General features: G+C 47.9%; 5 protein-coding genes across 12 annotated transcripts in view; 3 read left to right on the top strand and 2 right to left on the bottom strand.

Moving 5' to 3' along the window:
- Nucleotides 1–120: 120 nt before the first annotated feature.
- LOC136111118 (lysophosphatidic acid receptor 6-like) lies at nucleotides 121–8,041 on the top strand. Of its 2 annotated transcripts, XM_071798572.1 has the most exons (5): nucleotides 121–548; nucleotides 630–810; nucleotides 1,260–1,365; nucleotides 2,236–2,418; nucleotides 2,891–8,041. In XM_071798572.1, exon 5 carries the CDS (start codon nucleotides 3,041–3,043, stop codon nucleotides 4,100–4,102), a length of 1,062 nt encoding a protein of 353 aa, XP_071654673.1. In that variant the 5' UTR covers nucleotides 121–548; nucleotides 630–810; nucleotides 1,260–1,365; nucleotides 2,236–2,418; nucleotides 2,891–3,040; the 3' UTR covers nucleotides 4,103–8,041. The 2 variants fall into 2 exon arrangements, with proteins under 2 accessions (XP_071654673.1, XP_071654674.1); XM_071798573.1 differs by lacking the exon at nucleotides 2,236–2,418 and having other exon boundaries at nucleotides 121–810.
- Nucleotides 4,376–13,399, bottom strand: INTS11 (integrator complex subunit 11). Of its 3 annotated transcripts, none has more exons than XM_065855022.2 (18): nucleotides 13,301–13,399; nucleotides 11,865–12,041; nucleotides 10,999–11,096; nucleotides 10,678–10,751; nucleotides 10,268–10,496; nucleotides 10,066–10,164; nucleotides 9,940–9,974; nucleotides 9,168–9,306; nucleotides 8,645–8,709; nucleotides 7,851–8,040; nucleotides 7,160–7,243; nucleotides 6,873–6,962; nucleotides 6,495–6,657; nucleotides 6,284–6,391; nucleotides 5,793–5,854; nucleotides 5,496–5,638; nucleotides 5,279–5,408; nucleotides 4,376–4,537 (listed from the first exon to the last, which is right to left on the bottom strand). In XM_065855022.2, exons 2-18 carry the CDS (start codon nucleotides 11,890–11,892, stop codon nucleotides 4,472–4,474), a joined length of 1,803 nt encoding a protein of 600 aa, XP_065711094.1. In that variant the 5' UTR covers nucleotides 11,893–12,041; nucleotides 13,301–13,399; the 3' UTR covers nucleotides 4,376–4,471. The 3 variants fall into 3 exon arrangements, with proteins under 3 accessions (XP_065711094.1, XP_065711095.1, XP_065711096.1); XM_065855023.2 differs by lacking the exon at nucleotides 13,301–13,399 and adding an exon at nucleotides 13,239–13,289; XM_065855024.2 differs by lacking the exon at nucleotides 13,301–13,399 and adding an exon at nucleotides 13,263–13,286.
- A 20-nt stretch (nucleotides 13,400–13,419) lies between these two features.
- Nucleotides 13,420–15,695, top strand: CPTP (ceramide-1-phosphate transfer protein). The gene is made up of 2 exons (XM_065855191.2): nucleotides 13,420–13,561; nucleotides 13,908–15,695. Exons 1-2 carry the CDS (start codon nucleotides 13,440–13,442, stop codon nucleotides 14,428–14,430), a joined length of 645 nt encoding a protein of 214 aa, XP_065711263.1. The 5' UTR covers nucleotides 13,420–13,439; the 3' UTR covers nucleotides 14,431–15,695.
- A 73-nt stretch (nucleotides 15,696–15,768) lies between these two features.
- Nucleotides 15,769–20,756, top strand: TAS1R3 (taste 1 receptor member 3). The gene is made up of 6 exons (XM_065855338.2): nucleotides 15,769–16,644; nucleotides 17,158–17,458; nucleotides 17,918–18,697; nucleotides 18,963–19,166; nucleotides 19,461–19,581; nucleotides 19,815–20,756. The coding sequence occupies exons 1-6, from the start codon at nucleotides 16,466–16,468 to the stop codon at nucleotides 20,738–20,740; spliced, it is 2,511 nt and encodes an 836-aa protein (XP_065711410.1). The 5' UTR covers nucleotides 15,769–16,465; the 3' UTR covers nucleotides 20,741–20,756.
- Nucleotides 20,757–23,193: 2,437 nt separating this feature from the next.
- The window catches only part of DVL1 (dishevelled segment polarity protein 1), a 49,027-nt gene continuing 44,239 nt past the window's right edge, over nucleotides 23,194–27,981 (bottom strand). For 4 of the 5 annotated variants that reach the window (XM_065854938.2, XM_065854939.2, XM_065854941.2 and 1 more), the window contains exon 15: nucleotides 23,194–27,510. In XM_065854938.2, the coding sequence (XP_065711010.1) occupies nucleotides 27,092–27,510 (419 nt within the window). In that variant the 3' untranslated portion in view covers nucleotides 23,194–27,091. The remainder of the gene's footprint in view (nucleotides 27,511–27,981) is intronic. The other variant, XM_065854942.2, reaches the window with a different exon arrangement.

Genomic DNA, 27,981 nt, shown 5'->3' with positions numbered 1-27,981 from the left:
TCCCATCGTTTGTTCTTGTCCTCTGGGGAAAGGAAGAACAGCTCCACGCTGCTTGCAGATAACTGCTTTTTTTAATTATTGTTTTTTTCTGAGATTCTGGTACCTGTCCCAAACAGGAGGAAGGAGGAGATTTTCGGTTTGTTTTTTAATTTTGGGTTTTTTCCCCTTTTGCTGTGTGTGTGTGAATGATGCAGGCTCAGAAAAGAGGAGAGCACAGCGTTTCCTCTCTGACCCGGCCTTGTGGTGCGAGGCACAACCGTCACTGCTTGGTGCTGTCACTTGCAGAAACAGCCTTTGAAAGTCCATTTCCTCTCCTCCTCACCACCTCTTACTGAGCTGGAACGGCTTTTCCATTATCCCGTTCCCTTCTACAAAGTCGCATCACTTCAGATGTTGCACGTTTATAGAGCAAAGTTCCCTTGAGGTCACTTAAAACCAGTTTTAGTGGTCACAACCTGGGCTGGTGGGACAGAAACAACTCCAGGAGCGAGTCGGCCCCGCGCTGGGCTCTGCTTTGCTCCTCCTGCTCTTCCCTCCTTACACGCTGGGTAACTTGTGATTTTTGGTTTTTAATTTCTTGTGAATGAATGACGCCAGAATCTCTGTTTTGATTATAAAATGGCTGTTAGAGGTTACAGGGAAGAGGATGAAAATGTTGACTGAAGTTCACAAACGAAACAGCACCTGGTGTAAATGCCGTCCTGTGGTGGAAGCGACGTGCAGCTGAGGTGCCCGGCGCCACCGTCATTAATGTCCCCTTTGTCCTCGAGAGAAGAGAGACAGAGAAAGGCAGTTTGTCAGCTCGGCCTGGTGAGAGGATGTTCTTTGTTATGTGGCGGTTCACAGTGACACAGACTATTGCATTCACATAAATAATGGAAGAATTTTAGTGACCTCTTGAGGGCCTGCGGGCGGGCAGCGGTGGAGTCACCATCCCTGGAGGGGTGGACAGACGGAGATGAGGTTCTCGGGACATGGGGCAGCACCAGGGCTGGGGGAACGGGTGGACTCAATGATCCTGAGGGGCTTTTCCAACCCGAATCATTCTGCCATTTTTCAACACAAGTGGCATCAAACCCGAACGTGCCCGTACATTTTCAGGCTGTGGTTTGTCTGAACAGGAGTGGCAGCGCAGTCTGGCTCATCCCCGCTCCGGGGGAAGCGAGAGCGCAGCCGCGGGGCGCCGGGGGTGACACCTCCGTCCGGGACCCGAGCGGCAGCCGCTCGTCTTCACTCCTTCCTGTGGTTTCTCTCTGCAGAGCAATGTGTTTCCAAAGCCCCGCTCAGCGCGGCCTCGTGGGTCTGAGGGCGCTCCGGGGAGGCTCAACTGCAGCTTCTGTGCAGGAGATGATGAGCTGAGCTCTGGTAAGTTGGCTTTCTAACTCAATTTATTACGAATCCTAACAGGGCAGAAACCCAAAGCAACACTAATGCTGTTGGGTGTTAATCAAGCTGGCTGCTGCTGCAGCCTTTTTTTTTTTAATAGAGCAAAAATACCTGCTCTTGATGCTTCTGCAGATGTTTCCTGACTGTTCACCTAATCTGGATCGTTTTTTATGTCTGTCATTAACACTTGTTATTTTTATCAGGGGTTATTTATAATAATTCCTCTCCTTTTTAAGCTGTTGCATCATTAATTCTCTTCAATTGATTCCACTTGGACACCCAATACACAGGGAGGTATTTGGGTGACAGTGACGCTTTAAAACCAGAAAAACCTCCCGCTTGACCAGAGTTGAAAGACTCAAGCGTGAGTTTATATGAAAACATTTCTGATAATGTAATGAACTCAAAATCTGGTGGCAACTTTGTGTTTCTGTGTTTTTGTAAATGAAATAACTGTACAGGAACTCGCTGCTGCTTTTTGGGTGTCAGAAACAACAGCCTCCTCGCCTCAAAAAAAATAACCAACCAAGAAAACAACCCTGGGAGTTTGGGATGTGATCAGACTCTGCTTTTGAAATGGTAGATATGCGAATGGTGCGTTATTCTAAGAGAGAAGTGACTTGGAAAAGAGCTGTGTAGTCGTTGGCTCTGTCACTTGTTACCTCTCACAGAAAATGAGCGTATTTTCAGACACACTGATGTACGTGGGGGGTCCTGCGGTGCGGATGGAACTGGGTAGAAGACCAACTTGTAACTGACTTGTGAGATACTCCCTAGCAGTGATTTACTATCCCCCCTTTCAACGGCTCCTGTAGTTGAGCTTAAATGGGTTTGTGTTAATGTTTTCAGAAATTCCTCGTGTTTGTCTTGGAGCTTTTACCTGGTGGTAAAACCTAGAAAAGTGAGATTTTCAGTGGCTTTTGCTCTGGCAAAACTCTGAGAACGAAGGTTGTTTGAAGTCCTGTGCTGTGTGGAGTTACGGCCGAGCCGTGCCTGGGTTGCGTTGATCTGTGTGCACAGCCCTTTGCCCAGGTGAGCAGAGACGTGTCCTTGGCCAACTTAGAGAGAAACTGGTTATTTTTCCTTTCTAATCTTCCTGTTATCATCTCGGGTGCTTTTGACTTCGTTAGATAAACAGCTCTTGGGAGGAAGTGTGATCTGAGCGCTTCCTTTGGAAAGCACCCAACAACCTTTGTGTCTGTGCGGTCAGTGGCTCAACTTGAGGACCTTGGTGCCTGTTGTAGCTGGTTTAATTTCTCCACTGCCTTTAAGGCTTCTCTCTAGGTGTTTGTGTTTGGCTTAGTTGCTCAGATTTATTATTATTTTTTAAACATTTGATGGAGTAAACTGCACTGCGCTGTTTGTCTTTTGTGGGAGCAGGGGAATTGCCACCTCTGTTATTGCAACACTGTCACCTCGTGATGATTTTCAGGCCAGTAAATGCTCTGTCTACTGCATGAACTTCAAATGCTCGTGTTTTAAATGATTTATTCTTTCTTTACAGCAATGGCGCTTTCCATCTATTAATAAATACACCAAGCACAGACTTCACCAGACTGAACATCGCTTCAGCTCTTCCCCACTTGAGATGAACTAAACCTCCAGAGCCCACTGAGGTAAGGGCCGGTTTAAGACTTTAATCCCTGCAGAAATCATGGCAGATGTTCCCTGGCCTGGAGGAGTCTCCAATGAGACCGTTGCCAATGCCAGCTCAGAATCCAGTTTGGACGCGGATTTCCAGTATTCCTTGTTTACTGTCATCTACAGCATCGTCTTCGTGCTGGGGCTGGTAGAAAACGCGGTGGCTCTGTACTGCCTGTCCTGCAGAGCAGAGCACACAGCTCATTCCTACATCTACATGATCAACCTGGCGCTGGTGGACACCTTGTTCGTTTGCGTGTTGCCTTTTAAAATTCATTACCACCTGAACCGGAACAACTGGATCTTCGGGGACATGGCTTGTAGGGTCACCGGGACTTTGTACTACGTCAACATCTACCTCAGCATCGCCTTTTTCACCTGCATTTGCGTCGATCGTTACATCGCGGTGCTGCACCCCTTCACCTACATCCGCATCAGAGCCACCCATTATGTGGTGGTGGTCACGGCCCTGTGGGTGGTGGCTCTGAGTGTCGCGGTTCCTCTGATCCTTGGCGGTCCTCTGCACAACAGCGGCGAGAGGAACACGACAGCGTGTTTTGAGAACTTCCCTTTGAGCTGCTGGACTTACCGCATGGCTCCCTACAACGTCCTGGCCTTGATTTTTGGGTTTGTGATCCCGTTTTCCATCATTCTCATCAGCTACCCGCTCATCGCCAAGAGGATCTCCCAGATCAAGTGCAGCGTCCGCAAGAGGAAGGCGCTGAGCACCATCTACATCATCCTGGCCATCTGTACTTTGTGCTTTCTCCCGTATCACCTCACGCACTTCCTCCACTTTTTAATGAGAATCCGGGTCATCCAGAATAAGTCGTTTACCAGCTTGATCTACAAAATGCGGAGGGTCACCCTGGCCCTCGTGAGCGTCAACTGTTGCCTCAACCCCCTCCTGTATTATTTCACCTCCTCCAGCAAGCGCTGGAGCTTCAGCCTCAGGCTCCGGTTCAGGTCTGAAAGGGTTTACACGATCTGTGACCAGAAACACAGGGAGACCTCCTATGTGTACAAACTACACCAGAGACACGGAAACAAGAAACACAGAGATGGCATCAACTGATCTACTTAAAGTAGGTACAGGTTTCATCTTTCCTACTGTTGATTTGAAAACAAACTTCGGAAATCAGTGCATTTGACTCAGCGGGTGTTACCCCAAGGCAAGACTGGAAGGAAGTGCTGTATATTTTTATTAGCTGTGTATTTTTATGAGCCAACTGGGCCAGTACAGGGGAGCTGTATTCTCTGACAGTCCTCAGGACTCTTTAAAATGACTCCCCAGACGGGTTTGTAATGTGAGAAGACCGCAGCTGAACAATACAGACCATCACTGCAGTAACTGGACAAACACTGTAATCGCTTTATTAAAATAGGAAAAAAATGACAGCGTAAACAAAATAAAATGTACATGCCTTGGAAGTGGCGCTGCTGCTCACGCTGTGCTCTGGGGAAGCCCTTTCTTCAGCAGGGATGTGAGAAAACTGCCCAGCTCCTCATCCTGGAGAGAACACAGAGAGACAGGATGGATGCGTCTTCCACTTACCCATCGGGGCAATAAATTCAACAGGTACCTAGAAATATCTGAAATAATTCTTGGGTTCAGCAGAATCTGGTGTTTGCAGTGTTCAAAAAGGGCAGCTCGTTAGCACAAATGCATTTCTGGGTGTTCTTTCAAAATCAGGAAAGTTAAATTCTTTCTTGAAACAATAAAGAACTATTGATATTTTTTTTCTTTGCACTTAAGACAGCATTTCCTTGCTGTAAAAACATTTCAAAATAGAGCCCTAGAATGTGTACTTTTGAAAGGCAGAAAATGTAACGAGTGTCTAATCTCACCGCAGTTGTGTGTTACGAGATTTCTGCTGGTTGGTTAAGTTTTACACCCGAGAAATACAGTGTAAAATACCACGCTCTGCACTGGTGTAGTGATACAGGCGGGAGTTTAGAACCTGGATACCAGTGTCCTCAAAACGCAAATGTGATTGTTATTAATTGTAATTGTAGTAAGTGTGATTACTAAAGAGTCTTGAGTTCGGTTGTCCCAGAGAAAAGTGATTCAGAAAAGCTCCTGTAAAACGATTTGTACTAAACCTAAAATGATAAAGGAAAGGGCAGCATCTGCCTATTTCAAAAATGGAGTGATACAGACTCACCAGAGCAACCGCCAGGGTAGGAGAGGTTGGGACTGTGAGGAGCTAAGATCAGGGATGCTGGAAAGCGCGTTTCTGAGTGTTCCTACCTGGTAAGTCCAGGACACGAGCAGAACTTTGGTTCCTTGATCCTCCGAGTGCGCCGTGGCCTGGATAAGAATGGACTCGACCATTATGGAGCCATCAGGGAGATGCTGCACAGAATAATCTTTCAGGACCCTGGGAACAGAGAAGGTAAATGATTGATTTTGGATGGGCCACGCACACTAAGAAGTCCAAGCTGAAGTCCATCAAGAGCAGACTGACCCTTTGAGGTGGTTGTAGACACGGAGCACGGTCTCGTGTTCCTTCCGCGGATCCTGGATGTGGACGCGGCAGGTGAAGCGCAGCTGATGTTCCGTGAGTCCCAGCTCCTTCAGCGCCTGCTCGGGGGAAACCAGGCGGAAGCTCTGCGGGGAAAAGCACAGAGCCCTTAGACGCCAGTTCTCTGCGCCTCCTGAGGCTTTGTTCCTCCGTGCTCAGCTGCACACGGGCTGTGTTCACCGCTGCACAAGACCAGCAGGTAAGAGGACACCAGACAAACATAAGAACTTTTTTACTTACATTATCCTTCATCATTAAGGTGCCGTGCATCAGCTTTGGCTTCTTGGAATCTGGTAAGAGACCTAAACCAAGGGAAGAGATGACACGGTTAATGACGACATGCTCACCTTTCCCACAAGGGCTGCTATCAGACTTCATAAATTGAGTTTCTGGATCCCTGCTGAGGTTCAGAGACTACAATTTTACATCTTTGTTTTCCCAGCTGTTAAAGTACTTGGTGCTTAAACCCCTATCAAGCCTCTAGACACAAACCAGACCCTGCTGAGGAACACAGAACTGCTGCCTCTCTTCCCGTACCGCTTCCTGGCTTGAGACGTTTTAGATTTTTCTTGAATTGGGTTTATAAAAACAATTCCAGTTTTCACAGACCAAGCCAGTCAAAGCACACGGACTGTGTTTTCATCATGAACAGGCAATGAGCAGAAAACAAGGTAGCTGCCCACGTTTGTTTTTAAACATTACTGACTATACGTTCATTAAAAATGTGTCACCTGTTGCTGTTTCTCTCTTGAGGAGCCCCAGCGAGATGTCCACAGGAATGCTGGGGTTGGTGAAGATCGTGGTGGTCTCTCCGTTCGCGGGCATGTAGCAGTTGACATCTGCAATGGGAACAGACGGCGTCGGGAGGAGCATTTCTGCAGCCCCAGGCTTTGCTGCCTTCCTCCTGCTGCCATCCCTCCTCACTACCAGCGTGATACGTACGAAACTCCTGCTCGATTTTCTGCTTCAGAAACTCCATTTTCTTGGCTTCGCCGTGGACCAGGAGCACGTTGCGCGGCTCAGCCTGGCGAATGAGCTGCATGATGCCCTTGGCATCGGCGTGGGCGCTGAAGGACATGTACTCCACCTGCATCTTCACCTCCAGCTGCAGGGGGCACAAAGCGCAGCTTCGTGAACCCACAACCGCTTTGCCTCACTACAGCTTCTAAACACACACACAGACCCAAAATACTCTGTGTTTAGTCCAAAGAAAATGTTACTTGGGTATTCTCAGCGTATGCGGTGTACTCCGGTAACAAGCACATGGTCTCTAACTACCACCTGAAGTTCCTCCCACTTGAAAATATTAATAAAACTCACTATTTGTCTTCCTTCCATTTCCAGCTTGCGCTGTCCGCTCAGAATCTTGTGGCCCACGGTTCCCTGCACGCAGTAGCCGGGCATGATGACCTGAGAAGGAAACGAGGAAGATATACAAACTCTGCATGTGTAGCACAGCTGCTGTTAACATAAAAACACAGCAGTAAAACACTGATGGAAATGTGTGCTCTTCACAGCTTACATTCACTGGAAAGCCTCTGTTCTTCTGTATTGATGCCACCATCACATCAACACAAAGCGTCACTCAAAGAAACACAGTTTCTTACCATGTTCTTTTCATTCCCTGCCCATTTCCTGAAGATCTGGAGGGACTGTCCTGCGTGAAGCATCCCAGGGGTTGCAAACACAACCTAGAATTCAAAAACGCACTAAGAACCACCACAGAAAACAGGGATTTTTTCCATTACTTAAAATATACATATGCTAAACTTGTGGAGATGGTACCCGCTTACAAACGTTACAGCACACTTAAAACATCAAAGCTCTAATGGGGATTTTTTGCTACTTGCTTTTTCCCAGCTTGTGCAATTCTCATGTAAATTAAACAACTGTTTTAGGAAATTGTTGTGAGCATCCACAGCATCCAGTAACAATTTTGAAGGGTTTTATAGTGGTACTATCACACTCGACAAGATTCCTTTCAGCTACTGCCTAAGAACCACTCAGAAATAAAACCAGCAGCAAGAGCTGGTGCTATAAAGGATCCGTCTCCTGACTTCAAAGAATAAACTGTAAAATTTATGGTTTCAGTCAGGTCCAGAGATATAGATACTGTGAACATGCAATCTTTCCCCCGCCCCGGGCATTTTACCTTTACTGAAATAAAGAAAGATCTGTAATAGTTACACAGATAAAAGCATTGAGATGGGATGTTGATATTAAAGGGTAGAGTGTGAGGTGAAACCAGCCCCTGACACCCCACATCTGCGATATTTACCTCGTTTAACCCCCACCTACCATGGGTCCCGGGTTGTCTGCAAAGGCCCGATCAAAGGCTTTGATGTGTTTGAATTCAAACATGTTCCTCTGCACAAACGTCTTCCGGATTTTCTGATTAGTCCAGGTGATGAAGAGCTTGTAATAATGATTGGCCTTCTCCGTCAGGCCCGTGGAAAAATAAATTGGAGCCTTCAAGTTCATTCTTTCCCTGTAGAAAGAAGCATTTGAGATACGTGTGAGGGCCAGAGTAGGATCCTGACTCAAAGTCAAGATCTTTTTGTGCATATCCTGCTCCCAATGAGCTATAAATCGGTTATTTTGATAATGCTACAACACTACACATTAACTTACTCCAAAGTTGGCTCTGTCCGGTTCTCCTCACCCACTACAACTTCCTTCCAACACAAATATTAATGCTAGGGGTACTAATTAAAAGCAGTATCACTTGGTATTCTAATGAGCATTTCCACACAATGCCTATACACGAGTTTAATACTTGTTCATCTCTCCTCCTGCTCCCATGCAAACTCCTTTACACTGTGGCAAAGATGCGATCAAATTTTTTAAAGGATGATTGATTGAGGGAGGAGCAGAGAATCAATCTGGAGAGAAAACGGTTCATTTACTGCTTAGAGTCAGGAACACTGGGAAATACATGGGAAATAAAGAAGTAATTCTGCAATGGCCAGTATGGGCCGACACACAGAGAAAAACTCATGAGAACACTGGTGCTAAACAGATGTGAAAGGGTCACAACAGAAACGTACCAGGACAACACGAGGGGGACAAGAGGAGGTGGCGCCTGCACTCACCAGAAAGTCTCCAATAAAATGCAAAGTTCCTGGGCGCGTCCAAGGGCAAAAACTGGGATAAGAACCTGCAATTGAGGCATAATTTAGTCTATGAAACCCAAACAGCGTATAAATGGTACCGCAGTGTCATCATTTCTGAGCAAGTCCCTCAGTTCCCTCTCACTTTCTGATCTTCCAACCTTTCCCTCTGCAGGAATGTGTTGTCTGCAGTTTGGGGATGAAAAACACGGATATTTGACAAGCACTGATCTGCTTGGCTGGGCAGCCTTGCCTTTATGCTCCAGGTTTGCAGGCTGTAAGCCGAGCACTTCCCCTCACTGGCTCATTAACTCATTGTTTGGTTTTCTTCTTGGCATAGTTTAAGTGTTTGATATTCTCTTTAAAGTGCAGAGTGAGGAATATAAAAAACACCTTCAGCTTCACACACAGCTGCCCAAGTTAATTAATAATTATAGAGCACTACAGAGCCAACAAGAGCTCCACAGAGAAAAAAACCCACACTTAGGTGATGAAAAGGCCGTACCTTCCCTCCTCTTTCGACAGTCTCGTGAACTTTCTTCAAGAAATCTCTTTCTCTGCAGCGTTTGGAATCTCTGATAGTTGTGGCGTAGGTGGATTCAGTTATTAATAAATCCGGGCGACACTTATCAATCCAGGCAGCGCTAAAACAAAAGGAATTTTTAAAAAGGCAATCCCACTGATAGTTTGTGGCATTTCTGACCTGCAGGTCTCAAAGATGGGTGGAAAATGTCACTGTCCCCATTTGCAGAGAGGAAAACAGGTGAACATCGGCTTGTCCAAAGCCACCAGGAGCTCTCTGGCAACATCAGGATTCCTCTCGTTGCTTTAAATTAATCCAGTGCAGAATGGAAACTACAGGCTTCGAAAAGCAATTCTTCTCCAGTCTATTACTTGTTTTAAATACATTAGAATATTATTCTAAATAGCATGAAAATTGTAAATCTCTCAGTTTGTGATTGGCACTCTCTTAGAAAGTAAATACATTTAGAAGATACCACAACAATAAAACATTTCAAATATCTAAGTCCTATTATTATGCAGTCTTAAAAACAAATTAATACAAGCATAGAGAAGAAGATTGGATTAAGGTCTCTCTGGAAGAATCAAGGTAAATCTGTTCATTCTCATAATTCAAAACTGCGTTATCTTTCCAGCAAAGACACAGTTAAATGTCTGCTAACAAAGAATCAATGCTAATAAGCCCCAAGTATTAGCAGAAGCTGTGCTAAAACCTTTCTGCCAGAAACACATACAACTCACAGCTTCCTACTTACCCTAAATGTCTGTCTGGTGTCATGTTATAATCACCCTGATGGAAGAAGAGAAACCCATTAATATTCCCAGGGTGACGGGACAGGCCATTAAAAGGAGTATCAATACATCTCGTTGTGAGTACTCACAGTGTACACAACTGACTCGCAGCCAACCTTGATCTGGAACATGGCTGCTCCGAGCACGTGGCCGGCGTAGTACGCCTTGATCTCCAGCTCCTCATCCACCTGCACAAACAGTGCAAACATTTAGAAAAAGTAACAAAATTCCTCTGCCTTCCACAGCAATCCAGCTGCTCCGATCACAGAGTGTGCAGGAACGACCGTTTACCTGAACGGTCTGGTGAAGATGCACAGCAACCACTTTTTTCATGCAGTCTTTAATCATTTGGGAAGTGAAGAAGTTGGTTTCTCCTTTTTTATCCACGGTGATTTTCCTGTAGTCCTCCAGGAGGATGGGGCAGATGGCCTTGGTGGGGTGCGTCATGTAAATGGGCCCGTCGTAACCCACCATCTCGCTGAAATACGGTAACGCTCCACAATGGTCCAAGTGAAAGTGGCTGCAAAGACACGAAGGATACAGGAGACGCTTGCCTGGTTCTCAGATCTTGCTTTTTAAAGCATTGCATGACATAGAGGAACTTAACAAAATATAAATGATGGACTTGAGACACGTTTGGGTTGCGAGGGACAGTTTACAAAGCTTTCCCGTGTCCCGTGTGAGCTCTGAAGGGTTCTCACCTGATGATCACGCAGTCTAAAAAGTCGGTCAGCCTTCCGTTCTGAGTGATGTACGAGAAGTCAGGGAAGCGTCTCTGCAAAGACAAGAAACAACAAAGCCATTTAATATAATATTATGTTACTAATCCAACAAAACGATGGCATGAACGACCAGGAACACTGGAAACACACTGTGATGTGCCTCAAGGCACACCGCAATAATGCAGCGGACTGCAGCAGGGTCGGCAACGCAGCAGGAGCTACTGGCAACACCATCGCGGTTACGTGCAGAAGGAATCCAGCACCTCTACGCAACATTCAGGCGTCTCCACTGTTACTCACATCATCATTGTAGCCCATGTGCATCCCACAGTCCAGCATCACGTTCTTCCCGGCGATGGACACGAGGATGCAGCTGCGTCCCACATCCTGGCCGGCCCCTGGACGCAAGAGAAAGACAGACAAGTAAGAATCTCTGCGAATATTTACAGTCTTTAAAAACGAAGCATTTAAAGGTCTGTGCAACCTCCCGAGCCCTTTTCTGATGCAAGACAAGGATGCATCCTTTCTTCCAGACAAGATCTGTTAGAGGGTAAGGACATGTCCTGAGCTCAGGACAGGGCCTCCAGCTGCAGAACCACAGTAAGTGCCCAAACCCACAACAGGTCAGACACAGGACACGTGTGTTCTCTGCCCTCTGCGGCGCAATCGCAGCTGCACAGGTTCAAGTAAGAGAAAAATAATCTCCTATCTGGAAAGAATTAGCATGGAAGTTCCCAGGTTCTGTGCCTCTCAGTGAAAGCACAGACCTTCGTTAAGCTCTAATTAAGTCCACTCCGAGACAGACAACTGTCCATTGGGATAAAGCAGTTCTCCTGCTCGGCACAGTCTCTGCCATCTCAGGACACAAACGCATCTCTGTGCAACTCGTTTAAAAAAAACACAAAAAAAGAAAAATTTGCTTCCTTTAGATCTACAATATGATACTATAACGCTTTTACCAGTAACTATTCATGAATCCCATAATCAAAACAGAGCTGTTAGACTGTTCAAGTCTTGCTTGACAGACAAGAAGACAGTGACAAACTGACAAGAACCAGGTCAGGGTGCTGCACAACTGCAACACGTATTGCAGTACATTACTCTGAATTCTAAATTCCACAGCTTTTCACTGTTTACAGTTCAGGATGATTTTAGATTGGACTTACCTAAGGGGGTGACTTTTATTTCAGGCATTTTAACAAACTCTAAATCTCAAACTGTGTGGGAAATTATTCCAGAACCAGTCCAACAGGGGCCAAGAGAAGCGCAGACTGCGCCGTTTTCACACCCGCCATTCCAACTGTGTTTCAGCCAGAAGACTCACGCAGAGGCCCAACTTCTTCCTAGAGGGAACACAGCCAGAAAACACAAGTCAGGGGATAAAAACTCCTGGAAGTTTAGGCCTGTTTGCCTCCAATAGTCACCATCACTGATACCTATATTTCTAATTATTAAACTACATTATAACAAATTATAGAACTCATAGTTTAGGAGGATATTAAGGTAGGAACCTTTAAAGATCAACCAACCTTGTAACCATACAATCTTTGTGCTTAGCAATCACAAACTATTATTAAAACTAACATAAAGTTACAACATATTCTTTTAAAACAGGTAACTGAGAAGTAACTGAGAAACATGCGGATGTTACTTAGCATTGCTTAAACAGCCAGCTTGTATTAGAATAGGCAGGCAATACCTTAATGATTGTCAAGAATTATAACGAATATGTATTTTTTCTATCAATATAAGCCATGTATGACCAACTAGTGAGTGGGGGGGACCTGCGAAGGGACACCCCCGGTGCTGAATAAGAAATGCTACTTTTAAAACATTAAAATGTGGGTTTATGAGTCTGTTACTTTGCTGATGTTATGGTATCACCACTGCAGCCTAGGCCAGCCCGCAGGTGGGAAGGCAGGGGAGGAAAGCGCTCCTGCTCCCTGCTATTTGTTTATTTATTTATTCGGAGCAGCCACAACACCCACGTCCAGGTCCGACCCCACTGGGCCCGTCGGTCCCACCACTCAGGGAGTCACGGAATCCCAGGATGTCAGGGGTTGAAGGGCCCTGGAAAGCTCATCCAGTGCAATCCCCCATGGAGCAGGAACACCCAGCTGAGGTTCCACAGGAAGGTGTCCAGGCGGGTTTGAATGTCTGCAGAGAAGGAGACTCCACAACCTCCCTGGGCAGCCTGGGCCAGGCTCTGCCACCCTCACTGAGAAGAAGTTTCTCCTCGTATTTAAGTGGAACCTCCTGTGCTTCAGTTTGCACCCATTGCCCCCTCTCCTATCGTTGGTTGTCACCGAGAAGAACCCGGCTCCATCCTCCTGACACTCAACCTTTATATATTTAGAAACACTGAGGTCACCCCTCAGTCTCCTCCAAGCTCAGAGCCCCAGCTCCCTCAGCCTTTCCTCACAGGGAAACCTGGGCGAGGCGCACACAGGCCCAGAGGCCCAGGCCCGGCGCTCCCGACAGCCCTCGGCCCTCACGGCCCCGCAAACCGCAGCAGAGCGCACATCCCGCCCCGTACACACCCCCCAGGCCCCGGATCCGCGAACCCCTGCCCGGTCCCCGCTCCGGCCGCCATCGCTCTCACCGCCTCGTCCCCGGCTCCTCAGAACCGCCCGCTTGGGCGGGGCCGCCACGGATTGGCGGAGCTGTTAGTCACGTGATATAAAAACTGTCGCGGATTGGTGGAGCCGCGGGTCATGTGAGGCGGGCGGGGGTGCGCGGCCATGGCGGGCGCTGCGGGCGCGTTCAGCCTGCGGGAGGTTCTCGCCGCGTTCCAGACGTGCGTGTCCGAGCGGCGGGAGGTGCTGCTGGGGCCGTACCTGAGCGGCTGGCGGGGGCTCATCCGGTGAGTGCTGCTCTACCCGCTGACCCCAAAGGAGGTGGTAGCACGGAGGGTGGTGGTCGCTTCTCCCAAGTAGCAAGTGACAGGATCAGAGGAAACGGCCTCACGTTGCTCCAGGGGAGGTTGAGCTTGGATATCAGGAAAAATTCTTCCCCAAAGGGCTGTGGGGCATTGGAAGAGGCTGCCCAGGGCAGTGCTGGAGTCACCATCTCTTGAGCGGTTGAACAGACATTGAGATGAGGTTCTCAGGACATGAGGCAGTGCCAGGGTGGGTTATGGTTGGACTCGATCTTGAGGGGCTTTTCCAACCAAAATGATTCTGTGATTCTGTGTCTCCCCCCCCCGGCAGGTTCCTGCACAGCCTGGGCACCATCTTCTCCTTCATCACCAAGGACGCGGTGGCCAAGGTGCAGATCATGGAGGGCTACAGCGGCGGGGAGCAGCGGGAGCGGTACACCTCGCTGCAGTCCATGGTGGAGTACGAGCTGGCCAACGGGCTGGTGGACGTGCAGAAGCGTGGGGGACACCCTGAGTCCGGCTGCCGGACCGTCCTGCGGCTGCACCGGGCCCTGCGCTGGCTGCAGCTCTTCCTGGAGGGGCTGCGCACCGCCGGGGAGGACGCCCGCACATCCACCATCTGCACCGACTCCTACAACGCGTCCCTGGCCGCCTACCACCCGTGGGTCATTCGCAAGGCAGCCACGGTGGCGTTCTGCACGCTGCCGTCCCGCAACGCCTTCCTGGAGGTGATGAACGTGGGCACGGCCGAGGAGGCTGTGGCCATGCTGGGTGAGGCCCTGCCGCACATCAGCGACGTCTACGACATCACCCAGGAGCTCTTTGCCCAGCACGACCTGCTCAACCTCCCGTGACGGGAGGGATGGGAAAGAGCCGTGCCACGTTCTGAGAGATGGAGGGCGAAGAGGGTGAAAACCATGTGTTTTCACAAATGCACAAGTGTCTGGTTCTCTGTCCCTGGTCACTCTGCCCCTTTCCTTTTCCAGGATGCTACTCAGGTTGCCTCACTTTACAACTGAAAAAAAAGCACCTTTTTTTTTTTTTTAATAGGTATCTATATATGTATATCTGTGTGTCTGTGGAGCCCTGGCTCTACAATAAGAAAAACACATTATTTATCATGCTTAAGGGATTTCTTTTCTCCTAGATCCTCTTTCAGCTGTCAGCTAAGCTGGGAGTAGGAGGTTTTGGTTTCACTTTTAAGCCAAACTCTGCAACTTCAGCAGGTTTTGTGCATTTACACCATTAGGACCTTGTGGGACAGCACAACTTTCAGCTGTGGTGCCTGAACACGTTTACATGACACATGAGCTCACTTTGCCACTTTTGTTTACAAGCTGTTCCCTTGATTAGATCTGGGAGGGGTTTCCCTCCATTGTGCTTTAACCTGGAAAATATAATCATGAGTAATGTGTATCTGAAAGCTCTTTTTCTTATGGTCAAACACTTATCTGATAATTGCTGCTAATTCTGTGTCCCCTGGGATTAAAGAAGGAAAGGGTGACATAGGTTGTTACTGTTAGAGACCAATTTCCTTTGTGTTCCATTAAGTAGGACCTTCTTTCTTTGTCGCTTCCTGTTAATCTCTATTTTATCCCTCTTGGGATGTGGAACAGTTTTTAGTGTGTTCAGCAAAGTACTAAATATCCAGCTAAGGCTGCAGGCTGGACCTGATCTCTTCTCCTGCCAACCTTCTAAATCGTGTTCATGAGGTTTTATTTAATGTATGTGTCAAATGCCTACAAAAATGTCTTCTCTCTCTGGGGAGAAATCTGAACTTGCACTGTAAGTCACTATTTTACCAGGCTTATTTATGGCTTCTATTGCAAATGACTGTATATTATAGACAGTATGTGTATGTGTGTGTGTATATATATATACACACACACCAAAGTATGTAAAATGGAATTTACTTAGCTCTTTGAAAGCTGAAAAAGCACTATGTTGTTAGCTGAGGATGACATGAATATTTGGAGAAAGAGGGAGAATCCCACAGGCTGGAACATGTTCTGATTGTATCTCAGGCAGTTTGGCCTCACGTAACGCTGAATTATTCAGGAGATCACTATTACCTCATGGAGGTTAAACTAACTGGACATTAAATTACGTGAATAACATGCTTCTAAGGAGTAAATGCTTGTTTTCTTCGTGGTGCTTGGGGGAACATATTCCTCTTGCGAGACAAACAATGTCAAAAAGGAACTTGATTTTTGCCATTCAAACCAGAGAGAAAAAAATGCAAACCACACTGCAACCGAAACTACTGTCCTGTGGAAATTGTACCTAAACCACAGCTTTTAAACTGAAGATAACGTTATAGCTCAGTGTGAGAAGAATTTAGATCAGGCAGTAACAACTTGCTATGAATCGCCGTGTAGCTGAGGAATAAATCACTGACCTTGCGATCCAGAGCCAGATGGGGTCTCGCGATGCCCCGGGGCAGATTTGGTTATCGCCACGATGCAGTGACCTTGAATTTAAAACAAAATAGAAATGACTGCTGTGTAAGTCTCTAACCGCTACCCTTTAGTTCAGGCACGTCAACGTATTATTCTGGAGTTCATTTCAAAATAAACCGTGATGTTCTTTCAGTGCAGGCCACATCCAGGTCACTCTGCTTGAGCAAAGGCTGCTCGCTGAGTACAGAAACCAGGATTAGACCCGCGGTTTGCAACCACACACACTCACAGCCTGTTGTATTTGACTGTTGCCCACTGAGCACAGAGTTACACATTTAATACATTTTCCTAAACAAATTATTCCCCATTATTTTAATCTTTCCAAGTTGTATTTAAAGAGAACGGCTGAGGCTGGATCCCCTGCCCCTGTTTCCTCTCCCACGCTTGTTTGAAGGTTTCCTTGACCTGTTTTCTCCAAAATAGACAAATAATGGTCCCCAAGCTGCTGCTGTGCTTGAGCTTTGCTTACACAGCGGCGCTCAAACCCACCTGCCTGTCGGCCCAGTTCCGAAAGCCAGGGGATTACATCCTGGGGGGCTTGTTCCCATTTGGAATGGACGCGGGAAACCTGACGGCACGATCCGAGCCCACGTTAGTGGTGTGTGAAAGGTAAGAGAAACGTTCGGTTCCTTAGCACGTGTTGAATTGAGTCACTTGGGCTGGGCAGAGGAAGGAAAAGTGGGTCCTGACGGCAGCTGAGGGTCTCACAGGTGGATGTTAAAGGTGAGATGGAAACAAGGGCGAGCTCTGAGGGGCTGGTGAGCTGCACCGTCCCCTTATCATCCCAAAATGGAAAACATCTTTGTGTTTTTACTACTACGCAGTAAAACTTCAGATGCAGCTGACCCCATTTTGATGGAAGTACAGCTCTGTCTGTTCTGCTGTGAAGCACAGACGATACATTTGCTGACAGGCAAGATTAATTAGATTTGAAAGCTGCTCAGAGCCTTTCTACTCACAGCACAAAATGTACAGAGGCCACAAGCATAGAGACGCTCTGCTGACAGTGCCACGCACGTCTGGCTTGACAACGGATGCTAAAACATTCGAGAATACGGAATGAGCCGACTCCCATTGTAACAGCACCGACAGACCACGTAATTCCGTCTCCTCTTACCGCAGGTTATTTGCAGAAGGGCTGATATGGGCTCTTGGGATGAAGTTCGCTATCGATCAGATCAACAACTCCACGTCGCTGCTCCCGGGAGTGACGCTGGGCTACGACATGTGGGACACCTGCTCCGAGCCGCTGGTGGCCCTGCAGCCCGCTTTGCTATTTCTGACCCAAAACGGCACGGCGGGCATCGGCGTCCTCTGCAACTACACCGACTACCAGCCGCGCGTCACCGCGGTCATCGGGCCACACAGCTCAGATCTCTGCCTTGTCACAGCCAAACTGTTCAGCTCCTTCTTGATCCCACAGGTAAAGTCTCCGGGGAAGCAAGACTTCTCCTTTTTGGTGGGGGACGGGTTTGGATCAACACTGTCTATGCTTCAGGTCTCAGAATCAGGACTGTTAAAGCGCGGAGTCCAGTCTTTCCTCTGCCACATTTCCTGAGGGATGTCAGGCAGGTCATTAAACTCCCCCCGGAACACACTTTAGTGTCCAACCTCCCGGAGAGCAGAAGGGTAACGCAGGCTCCCTGTGATCCACGTGAAATGGGAATAACTGCTGGGAGGATCCCAGGAAAACACACCTGTGACTAAGTACTGAGTTACCGCAATAGAGAGGTGTAATGGTCAGGAAAATTCAGCCCTGAGCTAAACTTACTGAACCTTGGGACACAGCTGAGATCGAGCAAAGAAGGTGGAGAGTGATCTGGCGCATGAACACTTCCCTTGACTTCATTCTTTCCCTTCTCTCTCCTCCTCTGGCTCGCAGGTCAGCTACGGAGCCAGCAGCGAGAGGCTCGGCAACACGGAGTCGTTCCCGTCCTTCTACCGCACCGTCCCCAGCGATACGAGCTTGGTGGAAGCCGTGGTCCTGCTGCTGAACGAGTTTGGATGGAACTGGGTCGGCAGCATCGGAAGCGACAACGAGTACGGCCGAGGAGCCCAGGGGCTCTTCATAAGCGTAGCTGGAAATCACAACATCTGTGTCGCGTTTGAGGGGCTCATTCCTACAGACCTTGCAGACCCCAATGCCCAAAAGCAACTAGAAGATACCATTAAGACAATTAACAAGACCAAAGTCAACATCATTGTCCTTTTTACCTTTAGCCAGGCAGCCCAGGCCCTGCTGGAACACAGCATCAGGATGGGACTGAGCGAGAAAGTCTGGATTGGCACCGAAACCTGGCTATTGTCTGACATACCCACCTCCATCCCAAACATTCAGAGCATCGGGACAGTTTTAGGGTTTATTATGAAAGCAGGCACAGTCCCCGGCTTCCAGAAATACGTTGCCGACCTCTTTACCTCCGTTCAGCAGGACGAATTTTGCCAGGAGTCGCGCAAATCCAGCCGCCTCGTGGCCCCCGACGGGACGGACACGCATTGCGAACAGTGCGACCACGTCTCGCTGGCCGACGTCTCGTCCGCGCTGAGCCACTCGCGCATACAGCCGGTTTACGCCGCAGTTTACAGCGTGGCGGCCGCGCTGCACCGCGCGCTGGGCTGCGCCCGCCCCCCGTGTCCCCGGGCACCCGTCAGACCTTGGCAGGTGAGGAAAGATCGGGGAAAAAACCAGCAATTTTTGGCCCAATCTCTACGTTCTGCACACATACCCCTCTGCAGGGCTCCTGCTAATTGGGCTTGGAACAATAGAGCAGAAGATAATAGAGCCAGAAGGCTGCTCGCTGCAATTTTAGACCACGTAAGGGACAACTGATTTCAGCCAGAAATGAGCTTGCTGCATTAGCTTACAGCTCCCAAGCAGGAACATCAATTGTACTGATATTTACTGTCAATTTGCATTTTCTCCTCAGCTGCTGCACTTCATGAATAGCTTCCCGTTCGAGGTGAACGGCCAGAGATTCAGGTTTGATCAATCCCACAGCATCAACACCGGCTACAAGCTGATATTCTGGTCCTGGAAAAACAGCACCCTGACCTATCAGCCTGTAGGTGACTATGGAGATTCCTTGTACATCAACAAGTCCCAGATCCAGTTTCACACCGCTGATCAAAAGGTAAAGACAGTGGGCAAAGGCATAAATGATCACAAAATGAAGTAATTTGCAGCCTCAGCAGCACTGCTCGTGAGGAGCTCCCAGCCTGCACGCTGCTCCTGCAAGGTTTGTGTGGGACCCAGTTCTTGCTCCTCTGCAAATATTTAATCCATGTGCACTGTGCAACACTAGACAAAGGTATTTCCAGCACTGGCTAAGCCTCGGACACAGGTGGGATCCCAGCACAGCCACTTTCTATTAGTTTGTTTGGTGATAAGGTGCTTCTGGCTGATGTTCATTCTTCCTTTTGCCCAGGAGCCGACATCAGAGTGTTTCAGACATTGTGAACCAGGACAATTCAGACAACTAAAAGGGTCCCAGCTCTGCTGCTATGACTGTACAGATTGTCCAGAAAACACCTTCTGGAGCACTGAAGGTGAGGTCTGAGAAACCCAGTGGATTTAACTGTCTGTATTGTGTACTGGTCGAGCTTGCAGAGCTGAGAGCGCACAAGGACAACACGTAAGTTTTATCTCAAGGAGTAGGAGAGAGGGGTATGGTGGAATTCGGGGATGTTTCGGTGATCCTTCTTGGGGAAGGGAGACAGCCGAGAGATCCGCGGATCCTTTGGGACAGGGTGGTGACGGTGTCCTCGCTGCTCCCCTGCAGACAGCTCCAGCTGCACCCGCTGCCCGCAGCACCAGTGGGCACCCGCCCGCAGCACACGCTGCCACGACCGCGGCCACAGGTACCTGTTCTGGAACGAGCCGCTGACCGTGGCGCTGCTGCTGCTGATGTCCCTGACCGCCTCCCTGAGCTGCGGGGCAGCAGCGCTCTTCTACAAGAACCTCGACACCCCCCTCGTGCAGGTTTCGGGGGGCAAACGGAGCCTCTTTGCCTTGTTCTCGCTCCTGCTGCTGTCTCTCAGCTGCTGCCTGTACATAGGGAAGCCCAGTAACCAGCTTTGCGCCATCCAGCAGATGGTCTGCGCCCTCTGCCTCAATGGTTGCTTCTCCACCTTCTTCGTCAAGTCCCTGGAGATCGTGCTGGTGACGGAATTCCCTCGCTGTGTCCCCACCTTCTTGCCCTGGGTGACCCAGCGCCGGGCCTGGCTCCTCGTCGCCTTGTGCCTCCTCACCCAGGGCTTGTTCTGCTTCTTCTACCTTCACTTGGGACCCGACTATTCCGTGTCCGACTACACGTCCCTGCCCACGGAGGTGCTGCTGGTGTGTCACACGCGGTCCTGGGTCGCCTTCGCCCTCATGCACGGCTACAACGGCTGCCTGGCCCTGGTCTGTCTGCTCTGCACCTTCATGATCCAGACGGTGGGTAAGACGTACAACATCGCCAGGGGCATCACGTTCGCCGTCCTCAGCTATTTCATCATCTGGATATTCTTCGTTGCTTTTTTCGCCACGCTGAAGACGGTCCTGAGGTCTGTTACCCAGATCGGGACCATTTTGGCAACCAGTCTGGGGATCTCGGGGACCTACTACATCCCTAAATGCTACATCATCTTGTTCAAGCCTGATCTGAACACAGTGGATTATTTCCAGCATTCCATCAAGGAGGAGCCAGAGAAGGACTCTCAATAAACCAGATCCATTGTCACCTGCTCCTCAGTAGAAGCTGCCTGTATTTAAATGATATCATTCTGTTTATGATGACTCCATAAGCTACAATCCCAGACACGATCACCATATAAAATACCACCTTATCCAGTGAGCTGAGTGCTAAGACCAGGATTTTTAAGCTGCAAAAGCACTGGGCTAAAGCAAAATGCTCCCAGCCATCCATCCTCCCTGCAGTTAACCACCCATTTCAGCACCCAAAAGAGCTTTCAAATCTATTCAACAGCACAGGAATAACAACTTGAAAAGCAGAGGGAATCACCTGAAAAGGTGTGAGATTATAGAACACAACTAGAAATCCTGGTGATTAATTAATGATACTTTTTTCTTGACAACTTTGTCGCATCCGCCCCAGTATGTACAGGCAGCTGTATGCATGATATAAAGAGCACATTACCCATTCAAATTTCAATTCACTCATTTGCGTTTCATTAACGTGTGTTTGCAAAGAACATGGAAATGAGGGCAAGATGCACGGAAGTGAATGATGTGCAAATCACAATACCCAGAGTCACTGCAAAAAGCTCCTCCCACCTCAAAAAACCACACGAAGATCCCCAGAGGGAAACAATCTCATCTGCAAAGGGCACAGAACACCCTGCACTCATACACACGACTCGATCCAACGCTTTCTAACCGATGCCATCTTACTTATCCTTTAATTAACCCAGTAAAACTACAATTGGACTCTGATACAACTGCTAAAAACCTAATTTTATGTTACTGAAATTAAGCAAATAGCCAAGAACAAATACTACCCCAAAGCGAAAACTTCCCCATCGTTTCACATTCCTATCTAACGGTACCAAGTAAATATCATTAGATCACCAAGACATTTTCTATTCCCCACTCACTTTGCCAAAAAACTCTGCTGCTATTTCATTCCTCATATTAAAGTTTCTCCATCTGTCCACTACACGGTATTGGAAGTTAACTCATCGATTCAGCTCAATTAAAGAATTCGCAAATTAATCTAAACCAGTGAATATTTAAAACAAAACCAAAAAGGCTTTTGCTGCATTGCAGACCCAACTGTTCCACGTTTCTGGGGTACCTGCAAATGAAAGATGTGAAAATGTGGCCAAAGTGCTCCCCAGTGCGATCAGAGACAATAAAAACTGACCTGGAGACTGGAGTCCTTGTTTCCGGAGCCTGCAGCGAGTCCTCGGCAGCACTGAGATCCCAGCAGTAAATCCTCCTTTCCATGCTGCCATTTCAGAGCAGAGAAGCATTAAACTTTTGCTCATCACTCCAGAAATAGAGAAGGAAAAATTAAATGTATTGCTTCTCTTTGTGGCAGCAGAGTTAGAGCCACAATACACTGATGTCTCTTGTTTTAGGAGGGAAGCACAGGGTGGGATGGAAAGGGGAGAGAAGAGGGGAAAATCAGAGGGTTAAAGAGCTCCACCTGTTCCAGTCACCTGCAGAGAATTCACCCCAGCTCAGCTGGAGCCCATCACAACAAAAGGCTGCAGATGGGTCCAAAATTCTGCCTATTTAACATTCACCCAACGGGGATAACACTGGTTGGCCCTTTCTGCATCCTACCTATAAAAACACAATTTGAAAGGGAGAATATGGGAAACTTCACAAGAAGGCTTTTATATAAACCTGCTGCAGATTGTGCCATTTATAACGGGTGTGCCCATAGGGACTGTTAACTTGTCTCTCCCTTTGCTGCTTGATCTGTAGAAGCTGTGAAAAGAGAATTTGCCTTGTCAAGCTGTGGTTGTTCCTTCTTTGTGAAAGAGCTCAGCCCTTGCAGGGAGGCTGTGTAACAAATACACCGTGGTGTAAGTCTTACCCATCATGCTGCAAAGCGCTGTCCTAGCAATCCCAGCTTGTCCTGCTGCAGTTTGCGAGCAGAGTCCACAAAAAGGGAATATTCACATGGAACAGCTGCATGCACTGATGGTTCCTACCAGCAGTTTCATCTCCTAGCTCTGGAAAAACTTGTTCCAGCTCGTGTCTTTGTCACAGGATGAATTCACCAACCTTTTTATTTTCCTTTTATTTCCATCAACTTTCTTCAGCCTTCCCTGCACACCTACTCCTGCCAGGCTGTATGAGGGAGAAGCTCAGTAATTAAGAGGCAGGGTAATTTAAGGGGAAAGCACAACTTCTGCACCCATACGCTGGTCACCGACTCAAAGCTACGGCACTTCTGATGTTTCCAAGATGTCATTAACCTGCTGGAAGAGTCCGGTCTCTGCACTTCAGTCGTCTGTGATCGTTTAGCAGTGAATATTCACAGGGTAAATTAAGCACTCCTGCAGTAATTAAATCACACAAGTCCCAGCTGCCTGCCATGAGCTCCTGAACAATCTTCTCCTGTCAGAGGACAAAACTTCAGCGTGGCAGGGAATAAATACAAGTAAAAGATAAGTAGTGCAAAGAATTGAAGACATACACTGCGGTTATCACATAAAATTAAAAGCTTTTTAGTGTTTAAAATAGCATTTACACATAAGCAGCTATATATTAACTATACAGACACTCGGGTTTTAATACAATATCTACAAAAAAGAATTCAATTATGCAATAGACATTTAACAGGAACAGTGCAGTCCATGCTAGTAAGAGGTCACTCTTTGAGTAGAACCAATTCTAGAATAGGTGATAGTCTGGGTTTTCATTATTTAAAATCATGTAACTTTGTTCCTCTACTGTACATAAAACTCTTTACATGTATTTCTAATCACTGATTAGAATTCATAATTTTAAGTCAATCTTATTACAATCCAGTTAAATGCAAAACAAAAACAATTACATCAACTCATGAGCTGTCAAGTCTCAGGACGGGACTGCCCATCGGAACAGAACACGAATCACGTCCAAAGTCAAGGTCTGTGCATCATCGCTTGCCATCCCATAAACCTTTGGATAAAGTGTCCAGGGGACTGTTACCTTTGACAAGTGGATTTATTATGGGGAGGTCAAAGACAGTAGCAGTGCTTTTAAGACTATTTGCCAAAAAAACTCACTCCTCAGAGTTAATATTCTGCGTAGGGAACTACCCCTGCAGACACCGCCTCTTTGGACAGGAGACGTCATCCCAAACTGGTTTCTCATGGATTTTTATGATCTTCCAAGCGTAGCTGTTAATTAAAAGCTGGTGGCAGGTGTGCGTAACACTGAGCTCAGCCGGGTGGCGAGGGTCTCACTTCCAGGATCAGACATATCAGACATATCAGCTACTTATAGGCTCCTGTTACAAGGTTGTTTCAACGCCCTGTAGAGCAAACCCGCAACTTCTCCATGTGTTCTAGAGCCCGACCAGCGCCGCCTCCTTGACATTAACATCACAGAAAAACTTCTGCCCTAAACTTTCTTCCCCCCAGCCCAGTGCTCCCTATTGTAAGCAGCTTCCTTGGCATCAGTGGCGCTTCTTTCTACAGGTAGTACTGGGAGGAACTCGCAGAGCTGGGCCCCACAGCCCCCTTGTCGCAAAGACACACGCACACGCGTTGGAAGCCAAGGATGGGAAGCGGGAAACCTCCTGAAAATTAAGAGCTAGCGATGTTTCGGGGTCTAACTTTCCTTTCACTCGCACCAGCCTCTCCACCGTACGCTACAAGGCGAGGAAATGAAGCACCTGTTGTACACGCGGTGGCCGTGACGTATTGCACTGTTCACAGGAGGGTCATTTACATTCTCTGTAAGCAGCAGGTTCCACACGCGATCCAGGATTAACCAACTAGCACTCAGAGCACTCGTTATCTGCCCGAAATGGATGCCTGGTTGTGGGTGCAGCTTATCCAGGCCGGGTTTAGCCGCCGGATTTGCTCAGCACCCCAACGTTCCGGGCCGTCAGCCTCACTGCAGAGTTACCCACAAACGCTAAAGTACAGAACACAGTCGTTTCGACATAGCAGCAAAGACCAGCAAGATACAGAACGGTTTCTGCCAACTGCATAACGAGACAAAACCCACAACCCAGCAGGTGCGTCAACTGCAACTCTTGGAAAGACACAAGGAAATTAAAGACGTTTTTACCCCGGGTGAAAGCTTTAATCCCTTTTGTAAATATGTAATTAAAATGATAGTCTTTTCCTCCAGCCCTGTAAGTTCAGCCTTAAGACAAAGTGGGCCAGAAAAAACATCAATAGAGACCAGAAAAGTCACAATTGATTTAAAATTAGAACCACTGGTGACTGTCAATAAAGTCACAGGCTCCTTAACAGTATCTCCTGAAGACACAGCAGAATTATGGGATTATTTCACCCTGACTTTTTCAATGTCAATCTTTCAAGACGTTTTCTGAGTTGGTTAGCATCTTTGCTGGGTTACTGGGAGGAGGAAAGGGAAAAGGAAAGGGGAAGGAGAAGGGAAAGGGAAAGGGAAAGGGAAAGGGAAAGGGAAAGGGAAAGGGAAAGGGAAAGGGAAAGGGATAGTGCTGCACAGCCAAGCTTCAGGTAGCACTGTTCTTTTGAACCAACTTTGCAATCTGTGCTTGCCCTTCCAACAGATGACGAGGAAAGCACCGCTCCCAGAAATGGTATGTAGCTTTTCGGGAGATTTTTGGAAAGCAAACTGTCCGAAAGCAGGAAGTGGAGTATCCAGCCTGAGCAGCACAGTTTCCTCAATGCTCGGCTCCCTTCCGAAAGTGAGACTGAAGTCTCCAATGAACACAGACGTTACTCTGAATGTTGTAAAAGGGATGTGTTTACACACAGACCCATCATAAGAAAAGAAGCGGTGAAAATCCTACCAGAATGAGCCGCATACAGAACGGACAGTTTGAAGAGTAATTTTTCAGGGTGACAAAGGAACGTGAAGCTACACGTATAGAGTGGGAAAGACGTTCTCTTTTGACATTCATATCGGATATTCACACTACCCATAAAGCATGAACCGTTAACAAAAAGAGGCTTTGTATCAGTGAAGCAAATGCTTATATACAGCAAAGACTGATTTTAAAGCACCTGTCCTAAAACCTCATCCAGACACTTTAAAAAAGCTTCTGAACCATCACTGAAGGTTCCTGAACAAACTTTATCAAGTGTCCATAGCCTCAGAGCGAAAAATACGTAGTAATGAAATCTTGGGGACACACAACAGCAGTTGCTTAAGTCAAAGCTCCCCAGCAGGAGCTTTAGTGTGGGTCTCGCTCTGTGTCAGGTATACAGATTCGTTAATTGTACCATTTATGAGCTGCTCTCCAAACACCCTCTCACCTCTCTGCTAACAGCCAGCGTCCCTCTGTGTTCAGAACATGGTGGGTAATGCTGCAATTGGGATCAGACGTGTTCAGGTTTCTATTTCAGAAAAGAAGAGAAAGATTCTGCTCAGAAATTGAGGATGGAGAAAGAAGCGATCAAAACGAACAGCCATGTCCTAGTGGGAGCCAGGATTTACCTGCATCTCTGCTAGAATGGGATAATAAACACCCCTTTCGGAAGGGAAAAGCTGCAGCTACATTAACAGAATCACATAGCAGCAATTGTCCTATTCCTGTGAAATCTTTTAAAACCTGTAAGCGAGTGCGCGTTATAACCAGAAGAGACAGAGACATCTGTCAGCAGGGCCGCGACCGAAATGCCCAGGAACAGACCGCAGCTACAACGTCATCACCGTGACACAAAATGAAACGGCTTTACACGCTCTGCACAATGAACACACACAGCAGCAAGACTCCACCACTCCCTCGATAGAATAATATATTCCAAAAAAGAAAAAAGAGAGAAGAAAGGTTGATTTATACTCCCTAGCGTGCAGCACAAGGTAGTCACAACTTTGCTTTCTGCTGGGAGTTGGTTTGAGGCTCCTTCCCAAGCACGTGCTGTCTGTGCCGTGTCGGCACTATCGCAGATACCAGCCAAGGGTTGGGGTTTTTTTCCTTGTAAAACAAAAAGCAGGGAAAAATCAAAGTGCTCCTATGCGTTACTGGAAATTTAGAAGTCACGTGAAATAACAGTCCTTGAATCAGCCAAAAAAGATACACTAATTGCACTGAAGTAGGTGCCACAATTACCAAAGCTCATTAAGATGTGAATATACAGCAGCCATTCACAATCAAAAACGAGGGGGGAAGAAAAAAAAAATAAAGAAGAAAAGATGCCATCAATTTGCTGATATTTAACAATCCCAGGAGATTTTTTTGTTCATTTTTGTGGAGGTTTTTTTTTGTATTTTTTGTTTTGTTTTGTTGATTTTTCTGCAACACCATTGCAAACCAGGAAGCTGTGACATGCAAGACAGCCAAGTTTCTTCCACTTAAGTGTTCGAGCAATGATCAAATTGACCCATTCCCCCCCCAAAATGATCCCCCCCCAGCCCCAGCCCTTCCCCAGCAGAGTCTGAAGGCACTTGCTCTCACATGATGTCGACAAAGAATTCGCAAGGGTTGCCCATGGCCTTCTGGAAGGACTGCCGGCTCCCCGTCAGCTCGGGGGGAACAGAGCCCAGTTCCCTTACTGGGGGCCCTCCGGGGGGTCCGCTGGTCCCGTACACTTTGGAGCCCAGTTTGGGGAGGTTGTAGAGGGGTGGGACTCCCGGCGGCCCGTACGAATGGTGGCTGTGGTGGCTCCTCTCGCTGTGGGTGGCAGAGACGTGGCTCCGGTGGCTGAGCTGGCTCACGGGTCTCTCCCGGCGGACGACGCTGGCGCTGCCGCCGCTGCGGGCGGTGTGGTCGGACTCGCTGCCGCTGCCAGCCGACTTGCGGTCCTTCTCTCTGCCAAGAGCCCTCCTGCTGTTCTCGCTGTTGCTTCGGTTTGAGCCGCTGCTTTTGCTTCCTAAAAGCCCGGGAGAGAAAAGCAGAATGAGCTCAGGTCCGCCACTGCGTCCCACATCAGCTCCGACCAAAACCCCGCGGATTTGGGAATGAGCGTTGTAATGGTAACCATGACAAAACCAGGCCTGAACGTGCTGTTGGTGGTTTGTGGGATTTTAGCAATGACAGTCGGTAGAACAAGGTTGACAATGTTGTGCCATGCGCAGGTACACAGAGACACCTTTGGAGCTTGCACAGCGAAAGCAGCAGCTGGCCTAGAACTCGTGGCTGAAAGTCGTCTGCTCCGCTGCGTCCCACCGACTGCGGAGGGGAGCAGCAAAAGGAAGAAGGAAGCAGCGAACAACTGGGTTTTGACTCAAAAGTAGCAACCGAAATTGGAACAGAGCCTTGAAGAGAACTGCAACATCTCACAAAAGTTCGCTAGATCTTACTGCCCACCCCGTTGCTTACCAGAACATGGTCTCAGTCTGGA

Source organism: Patagioenas fasciata, chromosome 23 (assembly GCF_037038585.1).
Source record: "Patagioenas fasciata isolate bPatFas1 chromosome 23, bPatFas1.hap1, whole genome shotgun sequence".
Classification (NCBI taxonomy): domain Eukaryota; kingdom Metazoa; phylum Chordata; class Aves; order Columbiformes; family Columbidae; genus Patagioenas; species Patagioenas fasciata.
The sequence above is the reverse complement of the archived record's forward strand: the minus strand, read 5'-3'. Positions and strand labels throughout refer to the sequence as shown.

Bases quoted from the DNA above. Each gene is read 5' to 3' on its own strand.
- LOC136111118 (XM_071798572.1), top strand. From the start codon at position 3,041: ATGGCAGATGTTCCCTGGCCTGGAGGAGTCTCCAATGAGACCGTTGCC.
- CPTP (XM_065855191.2), top strand. From the start codon at position 13,440: ATGGCGGGCGCTGCGGGCGCGTTCAGCCTGCGGGAGGTTCTCGCCGCG. The intron at 13,562-13,907 runs GTGAGTGCTGCT...CCCCCCCGGCAG, and splicing joins GGCTGGCGGGGGCTCATCCG to GTTCCTGCACAGCCTGGGCA.
- INTS11 (XM_065855022.2), bottom strand. From the start codon at position 11,892: ATGCCTGAAATAAAAGTCACCCCCTTAG. The intron at 10,752-10,998 runs GTGAGTAACAGT...TTGTCTTTGCAG, and splicing joins ACATGGGCTACAATGATGAT to AGACGCTTCCCTGACTTCTC. The intron at 6,658-6,872 runs GTGAGTTTTATT...TGCCCCCTGCAG, and splicing joins AAATGGAAGGAAGACAAATA to CTGGAGGTGAAGATGCAGGT.
- TAS1R3 (XM_065855338.2), top strand. From the start codon at position 16,466: ATGGTCCCCAAGCTGCTGCTGTGCTTGAGCTTTGCTTACACAGCGGCG. The intron at 16,645-17,157 runs GTAAGAGAAACG...CTCTTACCGCAG, and splicing joins ACGTTAGTGGTGTGTGAAAG to GTTATTTGCAGAAGGGCTGA. The intron at 17,459-17,917 runs GTAAAGTCTCCG...TCTGGCTCGCAG, and splicing joins GCTCCTTCTTGATCCCACAG to GTCAGCTACGGAGCCAGCAG.